The following is a 23331-nucleotide window of genomic DNA, read 5'->3' as shown; positions in this document are numbered from 1 at the left end:
TCAGAGGTGAGTTCTGCATTTCTACATTTTCAGTAGAATTTACAGTTCCAATTGATGGAATCTATTCATTGAAACAATATAGTTTATAGGTCTATTCCTTGTAGGCATTTTGTTTTTCTAAAATTATTAACCTTTGTTTATTAACATGTGATCATATATGCCATGCAACACAGTTGAGATTGGTTTTGAAGAAAATATTATGAAACAGTAGATAGTGTGAATATTACTGGAGTTTTTTCCCGAAACAAAATCGTGTTTGAAACACCTCGACATGTGTTCCGATCAACAAGTGATCATCTTTAAGAGAAAGATTTTTTCGAATGAAATTTTCATATGAATGTACGACTATTGATAAATCATATTTATTGTTTTGACCCTCGACTACTTTATCGTGAGTATGAATGCTAAATGCACACAAGAATTACAATAACTCTTGTGAAAAAATACCGGCTAGGTGTACTGTAGACAAAACAAGATTTAATTCTAACAGTACTCTTACAAGGTTTGAAACGTAATGAATGAATTGACAAAATGCAATGTTTCACATCGGTAGTTTCAGATTAGTTATTGTACGGATAGACAGAGATTTTGGTCAACATAGGTAGGAAATGTCATGATAGCGGGTAATTCCCAAGATAAGTGATACAAGAAACAATTAAGGAATTTAAAAATTCAGCTATTTGTAGCTTACAATATTTACATTAAATATACGGGTTGCTTGAGAAAAGATATTCGAGAATATTGAATTTTATGAGGATAAGTGGATTAGAAAAGACCCGTACATTAGAAAACCAACTGAAAACCCCCGATTTGGAATAATGAAAAACTAAATAAGTTAAACAAGATTAGTTTACATTACATAAAATGAAAATAATGCAATAAAAGAATCTGTTTAGTTGTACAAATTTTAGAGCTGGTAACTCTAGGCTAAATACTGAAAAAATAAGATTCACTTGAAAAACATAATGATTTTGATATCAAGATTTTGAGACCGAATATTTATAAAACAGGATTTTGGATTAGTTCTATAGCAATACTGATTTGGAGATGGAGAAATTACAAAAAACAAATTCATATCGAGGATGTTTTATATCAGTACTAGGATTATTGTTATTATTTATCATTTGACTTTTATACAAAATTTTGATATGACCGCAAAATATACCTTGCAACAAAATTCGATATTTTACTGAAATAAAACGACTGGTGGAAAAATAAATCTTTAATGAATCACGGTTTTCACAAACATATATTTATTTCAATTAGATGTTATCCAAACTACTCATATACTTATTCCTTTGAAATTTTATCGAATATTTTAACGTCTATTCAAAATACTAGTATCAAAATGCCTTGAGTTCATTTATTTAATGAAGAAGCAAATGATTTGTCAATGTTTTCATTAATGTTGATCATAGTTTTGTTCATGAAATCATTGTGTTGATGTTTTCGTGAGTCTGAGATAACAATGAAGAGGTGAAAAATAAATAGGTTTTAGGCGATAATGAGATACTATAGACGCATAATGGAATGCATGAACAAATAATGTATTTTGACAGAATAATTCATTTCTAGAGTAGATGCAGTTTCCAAAGATTTGGCAATATCCCCACTGTTTTTCTCAATAAAAAAATCTTCATCAGTCCTAATTCTATCTAAAGAGATGAACTTTAAATACTCCAACCCGTCTCGGATAACCTACACAGTAGGTTCAATGGATTGACGCCTATCAGAAAACAACAACTCCACTGGCTAATACCACGAACGGCGTTGGATTATATCCGACAGGCGTCAGTGCAGGAATCTTCACAGAAGATTTTCTGCATATGCGATTGGCAATACAACTGAATGAGTCGACCTTCAATTTTTGAACGGCCACACTTGCAAACCGGTTTCGGGCTCCTTAGCCACTCGTCAGTGCAAGATAGTGACCATCATTGACCTTAAGTCAATGATATTCCATAATTGAAAATAGTCAACAGCCATCTTGGGTTCAAACAGGTTGGAGCCTGGCTCCCTTACCCTTTTGACTGAGGTTCGTCAGGAAGACAAACGGGTCAAGACTGATTGTATGGGATGGCGGCATGAATGTCCTCAGACATCAGTGCCACCCTTCACGTGGACCCCTACCTGGCTGGTGTATTTGGATGAAGATATTATTCATCTTTTAACGGGGACATGAGGACCTCACTCGACAGAGTGTTTGGGCCTTCTATATCGGGAAGGGTCATCTACAGCATAATCCATAGCTTCCCTAATTAACTGATTATCGTGGGTTTCTGCGCAATCAAACACTTGCCGATTCCTTGACTGAATGGAAAATCGAAATCCTTTCAGAGTATTTCATTCCTCGTCTTAAGTTAGAGCGAACATTAAAAATGTCACTCCATCAAGTGGACGAGGTAACTAACCAACTGCATATCCAAAATTTGCCCGATTCCTCGGAATAAGGAAGAAAAACTTTTTTATTCCGAGACGGGCTTGAACATTTGAAGTTAATTTTTTTAGATTTGTTAACTGCCCGTCTTCAAGCATAGCCCACTGACTAATAAGAAAGTTTTTCTTCCTTATTCAGAGGAATCTGGCAAATTTCGGATATGCACTTGGTTAGTTCCACGTCCACTAGATGTAGTAACATTTTTGATGTTCGCTCCAACTTAAGACGAGAAATGAAATACTCTGAAAGAATTTCGATTTTCAATTATGGAATATCATTGACTTAAGGTCGATGATGGTCACTATCTTGCACTGACGAGTGGCTAAGGGGCTCGAAACCGGTCTGCAAGTGTGCAAAATTTAAGGTCGACTCTTTCAGTTGCATTGCTATTGCCAATCGCATATGCAGGAAATCTTCTGTGAAGATTCCTGCACTGACGCCTGTCGCATATAATCCAACGCCGTTCGTGGTATGAGCCAGTGGATTAGTTGTTTTCTGATAGGCGTCAGTCCATTCAACCAACATTTAAATTTCATTTCTTTAGATTTGTTTACTGCCCGTCTTCAAGCATAGTAGAAGTCCTGATTCTAATCGGATTCTTTTCCATTATTATTTTCAGCCTTGTAGGAGCAAAAGCAAACGAAAGGGGTATATTTTTGGAAGAAAATAATTTTTGGAAAAAAAAGGTTTTGGCTTTTTACTGACAGTGTTCCATGTAAATGAAAATTTTACCTCTTCTATCAACTATATTGTGTAGCAATCCTGTGAAAGATATCTGATTCAATTCCATAAAGAATGGAAGGATTGGAAGACAAACTGAATAGGAAAAAGTGTTTTTTGTATAATTCAATAATCATATGAACGTAGTTGTTTCGAAAGTATTTTTCATTCGAATAATTTAATGTTTATATGAAAGTAGCTTTTTCGAAAGGACTTTTCTCTCAGTTTGGGTCTGAAAGTTACTTCTGTTCATGATCTACACATCGTTGTAGAGAGTAAGCTTATTTAGAAAATGATTGCTTTTTTATCTTTAGAAGATTCCCACTTTTTTTTCTATCAAGATGGAGAAGTAGAAAGCCATAACCTCTTTTAGATCTGGGACTATCTGAGTACTATGACCTTCACTTTCTGTAAGTGTATTATAGTTTGAAATATTCCTATTGCTTTCACGAATACAAATGAACATAAAAACTAGCTCAAAGACTGACATTCATCATGAATTTAGTACGTTTTGCAAAAATGGTGCCAACGAATTTCAACTAGAACCAGATCAAAATAGAAGTAAACAGAACGACATGATACAAAAAAGACCGTAAGAAAGAAGTAGACCAAAAAAGTCATTTTGAAACAAATCAAAAAATAATATACTTACTAAAAATGGAAAATAATCATTGGTAACTATAATTTATAAATATTTCTGGATTTCTACCCCAACAACAAACCATTATTTTTAACCAAATTATCTATAAGAAAAATTTGTTCAGGCCAGTCTCAAATTACCTACACTGTAGGTTAATGGACTGACACCTACTCCCCTGGCTGATACCACGAAGGGCGTCGGATTATATCCGACAGGTGTCAGTGCAGGATTCTTCACTGAAGTTATTCCTGCATATGCTGTTGGCGATTTAACTACCGCAATATATTTTCTATTATTGGAACACACTTGCAGACCAGTTTCGAGCTGTTTAGCCACTCGTCAGTGCAAGGTAGTGCATCAACATGAAGTCGATGATTTTCGATAATTGAAAATCGAGTTCCTTTAGAGTATCATTTCTCGAACTAGGCTGAAGCGAACAACAAACAACAGGTTTGCCGTCGCCCCATCTGTCTGTGAACGAGGTAACCACCGCATATACGAAATTTGCCAAATTCCCCGTATAACAGCATATGCTGTTGGCTGTTGTATCGCCAACAGCATAAGCAGGAATAACTTATGTGAAGAATTCTTCACTGACACCTGTCAGATATAATCCAACGCCCTTCGTTGTATTAGCCAAAGGATTAGTTGTTTTCTGATAGGTCAGTCCAATAACCTACAGTGTAGGTAATTTGAGACTGGCCTAAACGAATTGTTCTTTCAGATAATTTGATATACAGCCAGTCTCCAAATATACCCACTCAATTTGTCATTATTTTCAACACCTTGATACGTGTTTCGATCACCAAGTTATCATCTTCAAGAGAAATATCAAATAATGCTCTTGAAGATGATCACTTGGTGATTGAAGAAAAATTAAATATTCTTCTTGAAAATGATCACTTGGTGATTGAAGGAAGATTAAATATTCCTCTTGAAGATTATCATTTAGTGATTGAAACACGTGTAGAGGTTGAAAGTAACGGCTTGTTGTTGGGATAGAACCCTAGTAGTATCCATTACTACACCTTTGGTGTAATAATGGATATTACTATACCGTGTGACACAGACTTATGGTACACTCCCCTTTTTTTCTTTATTCTTTCACCTATTTTTACGGAACTATTGATATTGATTATGCATACAAAGAGGCACTTTTAGCCGTAATTTGAGATTTTTTTCAACTTCCGGTTTTTCCGGAAATCTTATCAACGTTTAATTTTCAACTAGAACACCCTATATATTATTACAGTTTTGAAATCTACACAATTTTCTGAATCCAATGATACCCCATACTTGATATTTTGAGTGTTAAGACGCTTGGTTTATTTTTCGATCTAGAGAGCCATGAAAATTATTAAGTATTTTCGCAATTTAACAAAAGTGAGTTAATGAGGTGGCTATGAATTATAAACAACTTTTGACATTTCTATAAGCTGACATTGTTTGTTAGTTACTGAACATATCGTTGTCAATCGGATTTCTAACAGAAATAAGTTAAAAATGCCACAAGTGTATAACAGAAACGATAAAGTAGATTATGCTATTGATTTATGGGGAATGTCGGCAAAATGCAGTTGCGGCTCACCGGTTATACTCGGAGCGATATCCCGCACGACACTGTCCGGCTAAAAATTATTTCAAGCGTCTTGAAGATGAGTTCAGACGTTAGCCTGATCATAATGAGGGTAATGAAAATTTTATCATATCTGAAGAAATGGAAATAAATGTCCTCATGAGGTTGGAAATCGATAAAACAGTATCTCTTAGCCAGCTGGCTTTTGTTTTGGATATCAGTCGTGAAAGTGTAAGAAGAATTGTAAAAAAACACAAGTATCGATCTTTCAAATATCAAATTCACCAACATCTGTATGACGCCGATAGCGTAAGAAGGGTGGAATATTGCAGATGGGTTCTACACAATAAGGTGCAGCCCAATAATGAGTTTTTGAAAACAATTGTATTCTCAGATGAGTCAAGATTCACCAATCTTGGTTTCTTCAATAGACAGAATACCCGATATTGGGCACAAGAAAATCAGAATTTGTTTCGGCAGGGAAATTTCCAAGAACTTTTTGGATTCAATGTCTGGCTGGGAATAGTAGGGGTTAGGATAATTGGCCCCATAATATTTGATGGTCCTTTGAGTGGTGATAGATACCTAGGTTTTCTCAGTAATGAAATTGAAGAATATTTAGAAGATTTACCGCTTAATCTGGCATGATGGAGCACCTCCCCATAATAGTAGAATAGTGACGGAGTACCTTCGTGATATATTAGGGGAGCAATGGATTGGAACACATGGTCCTATCAGGTGTCTTGCTAGATCACCCGACTTAACCCCGTTGGACTTTTTCATTTGGGGTCACTTGAAAAATATTGTCTACGCAACTTCCCCAATAACCCCAATATGAATCACAATATGAGAAAATGAGTATCTAAGTTTTATTCCATACAATGATGTTGATCCGTTGTGTTGACTTAATTGAAATAATATTAGGCAATTCTTTTCACGTTCATGTCCCTCTAGATCGAAAAATAAACCGAGCGTCTTAACACTTAAAGTATCAAGTATGGGGTATCATTGGATTCAAAAAATTGTGTAGATTTCGAAAATGTTATAATATACAGGGTGTTCTATTTGAAAATTAAACGTTGATAAGATTTCCAAAAAAACCGGAAGTTGAAAAAAATCTCACATTACGTTAAAAAGTTCCTGTTTCAACATTAATAGTTCTGTGAAAATAGGTGTACCATAAGCCTGTGTCACACGGTATATTACTATAATTTATTTGAAATGGTTGTCATGACAAAACGAGTGATTCTAAGGAATTTTGAAAAACTGGAATATGATTATTTACTTATTTCATTTTCGGCAACCCAGGCGTATCTTCAAATACGAGTAGATCTGTGGAACAGCATGTATCATAGGTGTGTTGGTAACACTGTTGAAGTGGATATTATTGAATATCAGTCAACCCGAATGTATTTTCATTACAAAGCAACCACTATCTTTTGGCAGTTGCTTGAATGCTCTTTAGTTTACAACTTACTGCATTCCATTCCATCATGGATATTATTATACGAATCATCATTTTCCATTACGAAAATTAAAACATTATACCCTCCAGTCAGTTTAATTATACAATAATATCTTCAGCATCCATTTGCGCGGGTATGGTCATGGTTGAAAATGTCGTTTATTTCAAACAGGATGAATTTATTTTGATACACCTTTTTGTTGTTTCGAAAACGCTGCTATGAACAAATAATTCCTTTATCAATTGTTCCCAATTACTTGGGATATTATATCTGAAAGGAAACAGACTTCCATTTGTATGAGGGTCGAAAAATACTGCCGATTTCATCAACAGGTAAAGGATTGTTTTTTTTTCAGTCGAAATATCAATCGAAAATTCGACCACTCGTCACTCAACCGTGCAATAAAAATGCAATGTCAAAACAAAGTGTCTTCGGTTTGTTGGCAAACTTCTCACTTCAACTTAAACTATCAGTACCTACTCGAAACATGTACAATTATACGCAGACTATATTTTTATCACCAACTAGCTGAGAGCCAACAGTGGCTCTTCCAGATCTTTAGCAGCCTTCTTCTTTTGCAAGTACTTCTTTTCAGGTTTGAGCAAGGCAAGTTTCCGCTTTGACTTAGAGAGCTTTTTCTGGGGAACATTATCTGCGTCAGTGGGTTGTTCCAAATCCAGCATAGTCAAACTTTCCATGATATTTTTGGGTGTTTTTCTAATTACTTCGGTCTTCTCGGTTGTCGTGCCGTTTTTGCTGGGAACGTAAACGATCACATACTGGGAGTATTGACGATCAGATGGCGTGTTGATGTCTGCGAAGTCTCTAAAGTCGGCAAACTGCTCCTGAGGGTAGGGTTTGGGGTTGGAGTAGAAGGAAGGCCTTCCGTGTCCGTTGTGGAGATAGGAATCGTAGCTGTCGTAGTTGGAGTGGTCCCCATCGTTGTCGTTGTAGAAAGTTCCACCGGGGATGACACCAAAGTTCCCTGATCCCAGTATTCCTAGATGATCGGATTTCTGAGGAGTGTAGTCGCCTTTGTAGCCACTGTATCTGAAAACATAGGCATGGTTATATCGACTTTTCTGAGAGATGGAAGGTCGTTAATAGTAAATTTCAAAAAAAAAGGAGGATAATGATATTTCATTCGTTGCCAAATTTTGTTTCCCCAGTTTCCTCATTTTTGAAAAAAAATATATCAGAATTATCATTATAGAATATATACATCAGTATAACTGTTCCGGTTTTCATTATATACAAGATTTATACCTAATATTATTGAGATGTATAAACGTATAGCATATATAAATTGTTAATATTTAAGATGGAGTTTTATCATCTAATTGTCTTATTTTCGTGAGGTTATATGAATCAGTGAAGGGTGGCAATCCGTTCCATATTTTGGTCTCTTGTATCTGTTTATTGTATTGGTGAGTTTGATATGATTCACAAATTCGTCTTAGTTAGGGTCTAGTCACTGTCATAATCATCATAATATCAAATCAAACCTGTAAATTTATGTAGAAGCATTTATGCAAATCATATTCGATATTCGAATATTCGTTTCGATTAGTTCAATTCGATCAGGACAGTGACAGTGACTACAATTTTTAAAATGATGCCTAGATATGATATAGAGTCTCATGTGATTCAAGAATAATGACACAAAGGAAATAATCGATGGTAATACCATAAAACCTCCAAATTTTAAAGAAAACTTTGTTATTTGGGAACACCATGAGATTGATATTGCTCAAGATTTCAGAAGTTTGAGTTCGGATAAAATTTTCAGGTGAGGTGATATTCGTGAGAATTATTTTCTCAAATAATCTCAACTGAATGCATCGATATAAGAACCGTATATCAATTTTCGAATTGAATGAATACAATTACCTGAATAACGAGAAATTTCAGCAAGAATATTTGTTTGAAAGTAAGTGAAATTGCCAAATGAAAGTTTCGAGATGGCGACTGGTCGCCATCTTGAAAGTTTCATCTGCCAAAATTGAAGCGATTTTTATTTACGGTGCGACGCGTAACTTTCACCAGACCAAAAAGATTCTCAATGAACGTTTTCCGAATCGTCCTATCTGTAGAAAATATTTGAGGGAACTTGTATCCAAATTTACAACTACTGGTAGTGTACATAATAAAAATCCCCCAGGTCATCCTTCCATTCCGGAAGAACAACAAGTAGAAATAATTGGTGAGGTGGTAGTAGTTCCTGAATACTCTACTTATTCCGTCGCGAATGTATGTGAGGTGTCTCCTTCTACTGTGTGGAGACTTTTGAAGAGGAATAGGTATCATTCATAAAAAATTAAAATGGTACACTAATTAACTGAAGATGACCCAGATCGAAGAACAGAATTCTGCGAAATCATGATGGAAACCATTGCAAGGCATCCTACCTATCTCCACCTACCTATTTCCGGGAAACACATATCCAATATCCAGAAAAACTTAACGTTTGAGCAGAAATATTGAGAAACCATATTGTAGGACTTCTATTTATTGATCAAAATTCAATAGGGGAACTGTATTTGAATAAGCTGGAAACTACTGTTGACTCTCTCATCACTGAAATCGACGAAGCGAATCCTAATGAATTTAATACGGATATTGTATTCCAACAAGATGGAGCACCACCACATTACTCCTGACAAGTAAGAGACTATGTAGATACTACTTTTCCCGGTCGTTGGATTGGACGTCTAGGTCCTTCAGAATGGCCAGCCCGCTCGCCAGATTTGACACCTTTGTATTTTTTTTATGGGGCTATTCGAAGCAAAAGGTGTACGGAACTGAACCTGCTTCAATATTGGATATACGGATGAGAATAATGAATATTGGTATTCGAAAATGTTCAGCGTGAAATATCGGATAGGCTGTTCATATGTCAAAAAGTTCAAGGCAACCATTGTGAGCATCTTCTGAACTGACCTCAAGCTTATTACCTCATATTATGTAGTTAAACGTCAATGTATTCAGGCAATTATTAAAAGTTACGTCATTTTATAGTAGTTGAAGATTTTGACATTATATTTCAGGGTTGTGAAGTATTTATAAGGAGATTCAAAATGATGCATCACAAGACCTTCCTTTCCATTCAATTTTTTCCCAGATGGCGCCCAGTCGCTATATTGAAAGTTTCATCTGTCAATTTATCTTCAAATTAAAGTATTCATGCAATTATTTCATTATTCCAAATTTCAATTTTTTGAGTTCACCCGTTCAAAAAATAAAAGGGGGGGACATTAAAGAAATGCACTGAATGAAAAGGAAACGTAAATGGCTGAAGTCATATCTGCCAACAATAGCCAACCTACTTGATGCGGCTAGATGAATTATCAACACGTCGCGTATTCTTTCCGATTACATCGAAACACAGAATAACGTTTTCATTTCTTATTTGATGAGTCAGATACTAAGATTTCAATATTTTCGACGTTTCAGCTTCGGCCATTTTCAAGCACCACTTGAAACTAAAATTACGTGACACGACGTCGGGATCGTGATCTCCCTGACCCCCAAGTGTCGTCACTGGCTTTGTTTTTTCTTTGTTCTGCGCCAATTCAACATATTCGAATTTATGATTCCATCTGCTCAATTCGATTAGTATAGTGACAGTGATTGAAATTGTGAGAATAATGCATAATTAAGCCACGGGAGTTATTAATGATTCAATAATAATTACACCTAGATATCAATTACATGGTTGTCAGTTTTATCGCTGTTGGAAAAAAGTGTTTCATCGCTGAAAAACTTCGTTACGGTGGACCAGCCTTCAATTTTTTCATCATTCCATCCGTTTAATCACTAGACGAAGGTCGTTTCGAATTCGAAACATTGACTATTATGGAAGTTTGGAGAACAAGCAAGATTTTTTTTTCTACGGGTATTATAAAAAATGAGAATGATTGAATTACAAATTGATTTCTACTGAAATGTTAATTCCAGTAGAAATATCAAAATGTTTATTTTCAGGAGAATAAACTGCTACAGATGAAAACTGATGATTTTGTAAGGTGCTTAGTATTTGGAAAATAAAAATTATTGCTTGTAAAGTGCGAACGCTACTTAACCTTTCAACAGCACAAAGTCAGAAAAACTTTACGTGAAAAGACATCATTTTCAACGAAAAACAATGATATGACTTCTCTGGTCACCAAATTACCTCGTATGGTTTTTAATATCAGATCAGAATAAAAGTAACACATGGCCTTTATATTAACAATAAGTGAATTTTCAGAACGTCAGTTTCTTTCAACTCCAATGTAAATATCATAAGAATCCCAATTCATCATGTAATACTTTTGATACACAAGCTCCATGAATATATCATTGAAAAATCAGAAAAATAGAAAAATATAAGTATAATCCTTTACCACACTCAGAGATGAAAATTTACTTCAAACCAATCAACTGTGAAATTGTTCATGAAATGATTTGTTATTTTCATATTTTCGTAATCAAAATTTATCTATGATGAATTTTGAAATTTTCAAAGGACTGAGAGGAATTTGAATAATAATCTTCAATCAGAAACTATATATAAAAATAAGTTGTTTCAGAAATTTGAACCCTCACCTTCCTTGTGATTCAAAAGAATTCTGATATGGCTGAGATCTCTGACTATAGGCTGCTTCTTGCTGATTATTGTAGTAAAAGGGCCTAGAATGTCCCAACGGCTGATTTTCATATGGTGAGTATGAAGGGTAGAAAGAATTCTGACTGCCTTCTCGAAAATCTTGATCGTTGCTGGTAGCTTCATTTCTTTCAATAGGTCTCCATTCATCTTCATTATTATTCAATGATCCTGCAAGTAAAATATGAAATGAAGCATTGAGAAGTGAGTTCCTCTAGGTTAGGTTAAGTCCTAACTTCAGATATTGATTATTGAATTTCATCTAACTCTACAAGTAACCATTGAAACGATACTTGTTTTTCTTCGCCGAAAGAAAAAAGTATTGATTTTATTTTATGTATTTTATGTTTTTGATCAAGTTTATTATTACTCACTATAAAATCACAACAGATCAGATAGGCTCTTTTTAGTATTGGAGCAGGGCCAAAATTTTTTCGACAATTTTGATCCTCTCGAAAAGTGTATTGAAAATATAGTCGCCTCTCTTCAATGTTCTGAATAAACGACGATGAATATGATTTCAGAACTGAGAGATCAGAGATGCTGACATTAACATAAACATGAATGTGACTGTATACCTTTAATTCAACGTTTGATAATTTGAGACTAAAAAGTCAAGAATAGAAACAGAAAAGTTCGTAGAATAAAATACTTTTTCTATTCTATTTGAAAATTATTGTGCTGTTATAGTTGGTTACTTCTTTGATTTTATGAGAAGTTTTTATACTCAGAACAGTATTTTTGAAATCAGACCAGGAGAATTTGAACGCCGCACAGCTTTTTGCCAGTGGGTCCTGGAAAGTTGTAACCTAGTACGTGATTTTTCGTTAAGTTTCGTTAAGTTAAGTTAACTTGAGCAGAACCGGCATTTTCAACCGCTACAATTCTTGTACTTGTACAGAACTGTTTTTAGGAATTTTGAGGCAAAATATTGAACCCCTTGTTGATGAATTTCTGCTAATAAAGTTCACAAAAATATATTTTCAACAAGATGGGGCTTTTCCTCATAACGCTGCATTTGTCACCAACTTTTGGTTGAAAATGTTGGTAATAATTGGATAGCCAACCAAGGACCCAACCTTTGGCCGGCCAGGTCACTTGGCCTAACGCCTATGAACTTTAACCTTTGGGTAAGGTTGGAAGATCTAATTTTTAAATTGCCAATCAATTTTAGATTTGAATTGGAAGCGACAGGAATGCAAAATTTTGCTTCTCTTTCCCCTAGTTACTAATTAATTAGGCAAAAACCGTTCAGAAAAGGTATCGCCTGTGTGTAGGAGAAGCTGATAGACATTTCGAACAACTTGTCTGAAGAAATGTGTTTCATTATTTGTTCTTTAACATCATTATTGTTGAAGTTCCATTTTTCAGTAGTAAATATTAGTATAAATTGTTATCCATTTTATTGAAACTATGCATCTTAATTACTACTGTGGAAAGCAGTACATTTCAAAGTCTACATGAAATAACCTAATAGCTCTGTATTTCAAAGATGACTCTAACAAAACATCAAGTTTGCTACCGTTTTGGAAAGGTATTTATAAGCTCTATTGAAATATGCAGGAATATACAGGGTGTCTCATAAAAATAATTTTCTATCAATAAATACTGATATCTCCATTGAAAAAACAAGATTTATACAACATTGAATTGTACATAAAAAATACTTTGGAAATATTTTCGTAGAAACAAGAAATTTTTAACAGAAAAAGAGTTACAGCAACTTTCTAAAATTCTTTGAAATTGCACGTTTTCGAAAAACTATTGCTGTTACTCAGAAACGACGATACGAGTAGATATCGATATGCGGTTTTCACCAATAAATTTTTCATAAAATTTGACCCTCGAACACAGTCATCAGTTTTCATCTATCCAGTTTGAAAACAGGAGTTTTCCTTCAAAAGTGTCCAATTTCGCAATATACTTTCCAATATACTTCAGAAATGGGGTTTCACGATTCTGCAAAATCTTGAAATTATAAGAAATATGTCTTATTCAGCATACTTATTAATATGTTTTAGTTGGTTTCCGGTGATACGTCAACGTTAATATGTCGAGAAGAGTACTTCGACCACGCCACTGAAAATGACTAACGCAGTTGCAGTTGAAACGTTTCGAGATGGTAACCAATGAAAATCACGACAAAACCCGAAAACCAACCAAAACATTGACGCCAGCCGTGAAAGCCTACATTTCTACTCATATACTTGCTCATGAATTCGCAAATTTAGAAATTTTTCATTATAAGTGTAGTTGATATACGAAAGCCACATGATGACAAACAGAAAAAACTGCTGCGTTGTTCTACTTGGGTAGTAGTTCGAAGAGTTTCCATTAGTGTTGCGAAACTCAAGGTCTTAAGTGATCTCAATCAATTGTTTCAAATTCTATTTTCGCAAACAAAAAGGTAATTAACTACATTGGCAAATAAATATTAGGATTTCATGCGCTGGTTCTTTTCGACGTAACGTTACTCAATGAGCATTTTCTATTATTTTATGAAATGAATAACTATAATTATAGTCGGTTACTACAACAATGGTGTTTCATTTGGATTATTCTTTTTTTATTTCCCCAATTTGATTTGTGTTGTTTTATTACACAATTGTTGAAGAAATATTTCAGAATGTTCTACAATTATTCAACAACATAAGAGTTTTAAAGAAAGGAATTTGAAACCACTTCTCTCAATCAAAATATTTTCATTGAAAGAGTCATGAGTGCGAATTATAATTCATGACAGAAGACAATGTGATTCCAATTTATTTTTGAAGAAACCGTTAACAAACCTTCTATAACTTGAGTCTGGTTGGATGTATATAACAAAAACTGAATAAGCAGAACTCACTGTATTATAAAAAACCCACTGAGTAGTACATCAAGATCATGAACATAATGAAAACTCAACTATCATTGTCGCTCTCCCGTTCATGAAAAAAGATGTATGCCACCTTCCTGTATAAAATTTATTTGGCAAGCACCCACTAGCCCGGTACGGCTCAGCCAAGAGCGTCCGCCGCCGGAAAGGATTCCAGCTATCCGATCTTGTCCGGCAAATAACGGTACTTGCTGCTTGTTGTGACAGACTAGCCAAGTGAGCGCGTTGCCGGCCAGCGCTTGCCAGCATCAACTTGTCCAAACGTGCCTGGGAAGTTTCTGTCTCTCTGTTTTGCTATTCCATCAGTTGAAGGCACAGTGTCAGACGGTACTTATGAATATTGATGAGGAAAAATTGAGTTGCTTGTTAAGGCAGGCTCTAGAATATCCAGAAGTTCTGAAAATTTTCTTGGAGTCATTCAGAAATACTGAAAAAAATGTCTCTTCGTCTTCTATCAGATCGTTGAAAGGATGATGAAACTTTTCCAGATTTACCATCTTTTGGTAAATGGGATGGACCCACAACATCTTTTTTGTGACTATTTTCGTTAATATTTTCAATAATATAGCCACTATAATGGCGACTTCTTCGTCAGAACTGCTAGTGATAGATATGTTTCTGTCATCGCTCGATATCAACTGAAATTCCCTTGAAATCGAATAAACAGCACCTTCAGTATGCTGGTTGTAGCTGGACAAGTGGGTGATGCGTGGGTGATCCGTCGCCATCAGGCGATGGACAGCGCCGTGCTGTGCTTTGCCGGACAAGTGACCGACAAGCTTCATACCATGGAGAAGTGTAAGGCCCAATTCACAGAACGGATATCTGGCAGAGACGAGGTGCCAACATTTTTCCCTTCCGCGTCTCTACTAGGTATGTAAGCAAAAAGTCCAATGTTGACAGGAGTGACGTGGCACAGGCGGTCGCCCTCCCGCCTTCGCCCCGTCTCTCGTGGCGTAAAAGAATGGGCACGCCAGTTCCTCGCCACGTGGTTCCCCATGTTAATCCTCGAAAATACGCAATGATGTTGACTCCAACATATAATTTTGCGAAGAACACTGCAAATACACATGTTTATTTGATTTCAATCGTGCTGATTATTGTAATAGGAGTGCCCAAGACCCGGCTTGGCAGAAAACTGTTGATAAAATACCAAATCCATCATATCTTCATCATTTTCATCACTGCTTGAAAAAGCCGTGTTGTAGTCTACAAAACCAACCTTTCTCGCCACTGTCTCGCCCATCTGTGTGCGTTGCATACGTCACACTTCCGCCACGTTCGTGCTATACCGAAGCCTCGTCTCTGCCAGACGTCCGTTCTGTGTGAATTGGGCCTAAGGGTTTCGACAGTAAGCCGTGTAATATACATGTATGTATTTTCAGTGAGATCAACCAGTGCCTGAAGATTGAAACGACAAGAAGATATATTGACGGTCGCGTAGTTATTCATATCAATTCCTTCTGGAGGAAAACGTACAGTAATAGTCAAATTTCCGCTGACCCTCTCGTTGCAGAAAATCATTTCAGATGTATCACTTAAATCTTAGGAAATTCATGAATCAACAACGATTTTATGCAATTCTTTCTCATTTTCCATTTTTCGATTTCTTCCAATCTGTCTTACATGATGAAATAGTAGCCACAAACTTGACTGGACTGTACTTTGCGGAATCGACAGAGAAGTATCCCAAAACGGAACAAACAGTGACCACAATAAGTGTATTTTGAGGTTGATTTCAACATTCCGACAATGTACTTCACAATCTTAGAGTTTTCTCATCTGAAGAACCTCGACCAAGTTTCTTAAGCTTATCCAGCGTCGTTCAAATCCGTGTTTATATTAGAATCGGTGTGGGTTTTCTCTCATTTGATTCATCTTGCAGAATCTTCAACCAATATAGTAATAACTCCTTAATTTCACTTTTCAATGAAATTTTATGAAGTCTGTATAAAAGTGGTTGGATGAAAGAGCAATTTCTGCTTTGATTCATGCACATGATTGCAGATGTTGAATTCGGCCATTGTCATGTTACTTTTCAATTATAGATATTTATGTATCAAGGGCATGAAATAGGCTTTTATGGACCCGAAATACATGCAACATTTTATTCAGGACCGGTATATTTGATGTCATGTAGATAGATATCTCTTTATATCCAGAACACGATAGAAATACATCAAGGATGCCATGAGACTGTATATTCATATCACATCGGAAACAATCAATCAAAAAGGGATAGAATGAATGTTACCAAGGCAACTCAGTCAATTTTTCGAAACAAGATTATATAGAACAGTAGCCATATTTGCTATCAATTTTTGTGATCACAGATAATTTATTAGTGACTTTGAAATGGACTCCACCAAAAATAAGTGAAGCAGCTAAGGATGCGAAATTGAGTTTATTACCAAGTAAATCCAAGAAAATATACGAGAAAGTGTATGAAGAATTCGTGAGGTGGTGCAACGGGGGTAATGTAAAAAATAAGAACTAAACAGGTGTACTTCTTGCCTATTTTCTGGAAAAATCTAAATATGTAAAGCCCTCTTCCGTGTGGTCATATTATTCCATGCTGAAAGCTACTTTAAATATACATGATGAAAGATATATCAGTAGATACGCAAGGTTGATAGCTTTTTATGAGTTACCCATAAGTACAATTGATATATTGATAGTCTGATGATGGTGGTTGATGGATTTTCGACTCTTAATATGCACCCCTATATAATTCAGATATATGTTCCAATAATTTTGCATCTAACCATCGGAATATAGATTTCTATCGATATGAAATTGAAATTTATTTTAGCGCCTGCGCTCCATTATTTTATCACCCGCCGGACGATAAAGTAGTCCTCAGGCACTAAAGTGCTAGTTTACGCCCGCAAATCCGGACGATAAAGTGCTACTTAACGCCCAGTTGTCCTTCTCATCACGTTGTGATGAGAAGGAGATTCTTATAAGAAATATCAAATTCTCTTTTCAGAAATGTTTGACCTTGAAGTTATGGAAGGATATCCAAAATTTCGACACAATTAACAATAATCTATCTATACTAACAAATGCGAAAGGTACCCACTTAACACTCAGTCACTTCCTAGGACTCACCGTACTAGTGAGTCCAAGGAAGCTAACATTTTTAAATATTCCAACTGGGATGTCAGCCGCGGAGAATAAAGGCGCGTCCATAAAGAAAATAATCTTTTCATCACTGTTTCTTCATGCCCTTAAGTCTTGGCGGATTAATTTATATGTAGTATCAGCATTGCACCTGTGCGGAGCTGGGGCGGCTCGCTAGGCAACGTTTCGTCTGCTACTGCCATAGACATATTCAGTAATGTATATGTTGACTGTGAGGACGAAGGTAGTATTTCGAACTCCCAGCTGTGACTGATTGAGACTATATTCTTGTTTAGGTGAAAAACAAATAGACAAATCGTTTTACTTTTCATGTTCATGGTAGAAATTATCAAATGAGTGGAAAAATCTACTCAATGGCAATCCACAGGTTTCATTTTCCACATTACATACATTACCTACCAATAGGTGTGTTTACTTGTATTACCACACTAAAATTCTTCATTAGAAATTCGGTGTTCATATTTATCGGATTATCTCTAGGAAATTAAAATATTTGGAATATTGAATAGTATTTCCAAATGACCAGCTATCACTTTCATCACATACATACGGATGCAATACCGAAGTATGAAAGATTATATTATGGGTATATTAACGGTAAAATAGTAAAAGAGGCAGCTTATACAGAGTTTTACAACGGTTATGGATGTCGATTTCCATTAAACGGATGAAACCACAACCAAACAGCATTTGGGTCGATTGAGTTGCCAAAATGATGAACATTTTGAAGACGTTATGTTTTTGTCTATGAGAAAATGACCTGTTGGCATGCATGAAGATCAAATGGTTTTGGTGGTTTGTCTGTGTTTTTGAAAAGTGACTTCGCTTTATGGAAACGGTCGCCGACCGTCAATCAGAGAGTTTATCTGTGTTTTTTTTTAAGAACAAAACACGAGCACTACAGCAAAATTCCTAAGGCGCTCTAAGATCGGTGCCTGTGCGAAATTAGCGAATGACATTGGATTTGAATCGCAGTTCTCCAAATGAAAGAGTTTTTGAACAGTGGAGTTAGAGGTATACTGAGTTGAACCTCAAAACGATAAGCAGCTATAGTCCGTCGCGTATTTCTGCTATGTACCGCTCTTGGTGGAAACTAATGAGCCAAGTCACCGTGAAGAAGAGAGATAGAGGAGAAAAAAATCCCCAATATTCACAACAAAACACTCAGACTAATTTTTGTCTATTTGGTGGTGGAATTCAAGTTTCGAGTTGGTTCTCGAAACTGAAACCAGTTTTTTGCTTCTATTTTTGAAAACGAAACTCATGACATGGGCTGTATACATCAATATTTTCGACAGATAATTATCATTTTCGAAAATCTATTACTACAAAATAAAATATTATCGCAAAGAATAATTTTAAGAAATAGACTGCATTTTAGTCTGTAGTCCAAACTCCTAGAATTGCTGATCCTATTTGAACAAAGTTAGTATTTTGACAAGAAAGATGTTTCATTTCCATATTGATTTCAATTTAAGAGCCACCGGTATACAGCAGTTGTCAGTTGATTGGTCAAACCACCAACACTGACATAAAAACTTGGCAAGTTGACTTGTGTGTCACACCAATAGGTGGTTCCACTTATGTATATATATATATATATATATATATATATATATATATATATATATATATATATATATATATATATATATATATATGTATATATATATATATATATATATATATATATATATATATATATATATATATATATATATATATATATATATGTATATATATATATATATATATATATATATATATATATATATATATATATATATATATATATATATATATATATATATATATATACATATATCTTAAATTGAAATCAATACGGGAATGATCAAAAAGTACTTATCTATTTATTTTTTGATTTTCATAGAATTATTTTCCAGCAGCTGGACGGCATTAACCTTTTTAGATTATATATACAGGCTGATTCACGGTGGATGGCACATTAGACGTTTCTGGTGAACCAGACAACGGATCACTTTGAAAATTTAATGGAGGGCATATTCGGACATTCTCTAGCCAACTAAAAGATTTTCGACAATGCGGTGTTGCCGCTTCTATTATAAAGCAGTAGCAACTTTGATTTTTCAAATAGAACACTCTGTATATAATATTATTTTTGGAATCTCCAATAATTGCCCGACAACTTTTCTTGATATTTCTCTATACCTATCTGTTACCGTTTTCGAAATAAAAATTAATTTCAATTTTTTTCTTCGAAAATCATGACTTCTAAAAATGCCGATATCTTTTAGTTAAGAAGTACTATGATATCGAAATTTGGTTTAGAGTTAGGTGATACTTGGACACTTCCCACACGTCAGCCTAATCTCCGTTACTTCAATACAGGGTGGTAAAAAAATACAGTTTTTTCGTTTGCTTGAAAAAGTTGCTGAAATTTGATTATTTTGAATGGAACACCCTGTATATTATTGAAAATTCGGAAAGCTGCTGAAATTTGCTTTCTTTCTATGTATATCATACCTATACCTAACTAGTCAAGTTTCGGACTTATGAACATTTATTTGTGAAAATGTCCCTTCAGAATGGTATTTCCATTCGGTATTTGGTAAGCAGGAAATGATTACTAGTTGACAGTAGCGCTGTGACATTCTCCTAATAATATCGACATTTTCGTCACTTCAGAAGTTGCGAATACCTTCAAAACGATGGAACAAAACTATTCAAACGGAGTTCTTATGAATTTGTTTATTATTTTTGGACAGTGTGACAAAATTATCAGCAGAACATGTAGAAAGTTCAATGAAATGTATCCGAATCTACCGCCAATGAACCTCAAGAGATTTATACGAATTCATAACAATTTCAATGCATTTGGATCAACTTTAAAAGCACCAAGAAACTTGCCTCGACCCGTAACTTTCGAAGACAACCAGATTAATGTCTTAGCATATTTTCACGCATTTCCCGAGTCATCGATAAGAAGTGCTGAAGAAGATTTGGGTATAAAATATTCATCGGTTCAAAGAATCTTGCGAAGACATGAAATGCATGATTATAAATTCACCAAAATTCAAGCAATGAAGCCTCAAGATCCTCAACAGAGAGTAGAATTTTGTGAAATGTTGTTGACACGCAATATTTGTGGGGAATGTTTGAAGAAAAAGTTCACAAAATACCCGTGTTTTCGAGAGATGAATTGTTAGAAAGGATTGCCCAAACATTTGAAGATTTGGATCCCAATGAAATCAGATCTGCCACCACGAAAGCAGTCAACACCCGCATTTTAAAGTGCTTGGAAGTGAACGGCCAGCGATTCGAACATATTTTGAAATATTCCACATGATTGTTTTACTTTTTTATAATTATTCATATCAATATTTCCAATTTCAAGTTTCTTGGTGCTTTTTTGAAGTTTATCCAAACATATTGAAATTGTTCTGAATTCGTATAAATTTCTTGAGGTTCATTGGCGGTAGATTCGGATACATTTCATTGAACTTTCTACATGTTCTGCTGATAATTTTGTCACACTGTCCAAAAATAATAAACAAATTCATAAGAACTTCGTATGAATAGTTTTGTTCCATCGTTTTGAAGGTATTTGCAACTCCTGAAGTGACGAAAATGTCGATATTATTAGGAGAATGTCACAACGCTACTGTCAAATAGTAATCATGGCCTGCTTACCAAATACCGAATGGAAATACCATTCTGAAGGGACATTTTCACAAATAAATGTTCATAAGTCCGAAACTTGACTAGTTAGGTATAGGTATGATATACATAGAAAGAAAGCAAATTTCAGCAGCTTTCCGAATTTTCAATAATATACAGGGTGTTCCATTCAAAATAATCAAATTTCAGCAACTTTTTCAAGCAAACGAAAAAACTGTATTTTTTTACCACCCTGTATTGAAGTAACGGAGATTAGGCTGACGTGTAGGAAGTGTCCATGTATCACCTAACTCCAAACCAAATTTCGATATCATAGTACTTCTTAACTAAAAGATATCGGCATTTTTAGAAGTCATGATTTTCGAAAAAAAAAATTGAAATTAATTTTTATTTCGAAAACGGTAACAGATAGGTATAGGGAAATATCAAGAAAAGTTGTCGGGCAATTGTTGGAGATTCCAAAAATAATATTATATACAGAGTGTTCCATTTGAAAAATCAAAGTTGCTACTGCTTTCTAATAGAAGCGGCAACACCGCATTGTCGAAAATATTTTATTTGGCTAGAGAATGTCTGAATATGCTCTCCATTAAATTTTCAAAGTGATCCGTTGTCTGGTTCACCAGAAACGTCTAATGTGCCATCCACCGTGAATCAGCCTGTATATATATATATATATATATATATATATATATATATATATATATATATATATATATATATATATATATATATGTATATATACAGGGTCCTGCAACAGTAGCGCGGTGTTCCATATCTCTATATAGGAAGCAGATAGGAATCTAATTTTCTATAATATTACCTTATTGCTCGAGCTCGACAAAATAAAAATATTGGCGGTCACACAGGGTGTTCGATTTTTTCTGGGCGGATCCCAACTGTGTCTTTTTAAATGGCAACCTATATTTTTTATCGCTTTTTCGGTTTCTTCATAGAAAATAAAATGAACTTTATGTATATCTGCACTTCGAAAATATTGACGGTTTTCGAGATATCTAGCATGACAGGTTTTTTTTTCCAATATTCGTCACTCAGAATATTTGAAATTATAAAGTGGTGCCAAGTCCAGTTGAAATTTTTTTTTGGTCGAATATTCTACATTGGTAACTCTCTCAAACGATATATCTGAAATCGACCTGTGATATACAGGGTATGAAAAACCGCTTGCCAAATATTGTAAATGAAAATTTGCAAAATCTTCCTTATATTAAATGGAACACCCTGTATATTATTGATCCATAAGAAGCGCCAACGAAACCTCTACAAATTTCATTAAGTATTCCCTATGGCTAAGTTCAATAGTTTTTCGCTTTGAAAAAATGGTCATTTTTTCAAAGCGAAATCCATTTGACGACTGATAAAAATATACGAATGATATCTTGTTTCAATTTTGTACATTAGAAGGTGTCCAAACAAATATTTTTTAACGAAATAAATGTATGTACCTATCACTTTTTGCTAAATGGAAAATTATTTTTTCATTGGATGCAGAATTTCACTCATAAATCGTGCAATATCAAACCAAACAAGTTAAAAGAAAGAAACATTATAAATAACTATTTTTTTCATGTTATTATATTCATTCAGAGCTTGAGTTCTAGATATTCAAATTTGTCAACTGGCAAATTACAAAACTACAAAAGGGAGAGTTTAATTAAGGTTGATAATGAAACTTTTATAAAATATGTTCAACATGTCTTCCATTTTCTTGAATGCAGAGCTGAAGTCTATGTTTGAAAGACTGTTCTACCCTGCGCAAGACAGCTGGTGTAATGCTGCGAAAAGCATTCGTTATTCTAAGTCGCATATTTTCGGGAGAAGTTGGTGGCTCAACGTAAACCATATTTTTTATGTATCCCCATAAGAAAAAATCTAGTTTCGTCAAATCTGGTGATCTAGCGGGCCACCGTACAGGCCCATTCCGTCCTATCCATTTATTGGGAAATACTTCATTTAGATGATCTCTCACTTCTGCCGAATAGTGAGCAGGTGCACCATCATGTTGTAACCACATTCTATTGCGGAGGTCAAGAGGAATATCATCTAACAAACCTGGTAAATCATTTCGTAAGAAATTGAGATACATTGCACCATTCATATGTCCCTCAAAAAAGTATGGACCAATTACATATTCTCCAATGATG

At 34.8% G+C, this 23331-nt stretch overlaps 1 protein-coding gene across 1 annotated transcript in view; it reads right to left on the bottom strand.

Moving 5' to 3' along the window:
* Nucleotides 1-1207: 1207 nt before the first annotated feature.
* LOC111510105 (uncharacterized) overlaps nt 1208-23331 on the bottom strand; it is a 108049-nt gene continuing 85925 nt past the window's right edge. The window contains exons 2-3 of the mRNA XM_074177255.1: nt 11427-11655; nt 1208-7889 (exon numbers count right to left, since the gene is read on the bottom strand). Of these exons, the coding sequence (XP_074033356.1) occupies nt 7364-7889; nt 11427-11655 (755 nt within the window). The 3' untranslated portion in view covers nt 1208-7363. The remainder of the gene's footprint in view (nt 7890-11426; nt 11656-23331) is intronic.

The sequence above is a fragment of the Leptinotarsa decemlineata genome, unplaced genomic scaffold (genome assembly GCF_025532065.1).
Source record: "Leptinotarsa decemlineata unplaced genomic scaffold, Ldec_3_MD MMD2_tig00002974_RagTag_RagTag, whole genome shotgun sequence".
Taxonomy (NCBI): domain Eukaryota; kingdom Metazoa; phylum Arthropoda; class Insecta; order Coleoptera; family Chrysomelidae; genus Leptinotarsa; species Leptinotarsa decemlineata.
This window is presented reverse-complemented; position numbering and strand designations above follow the sequence as displayed.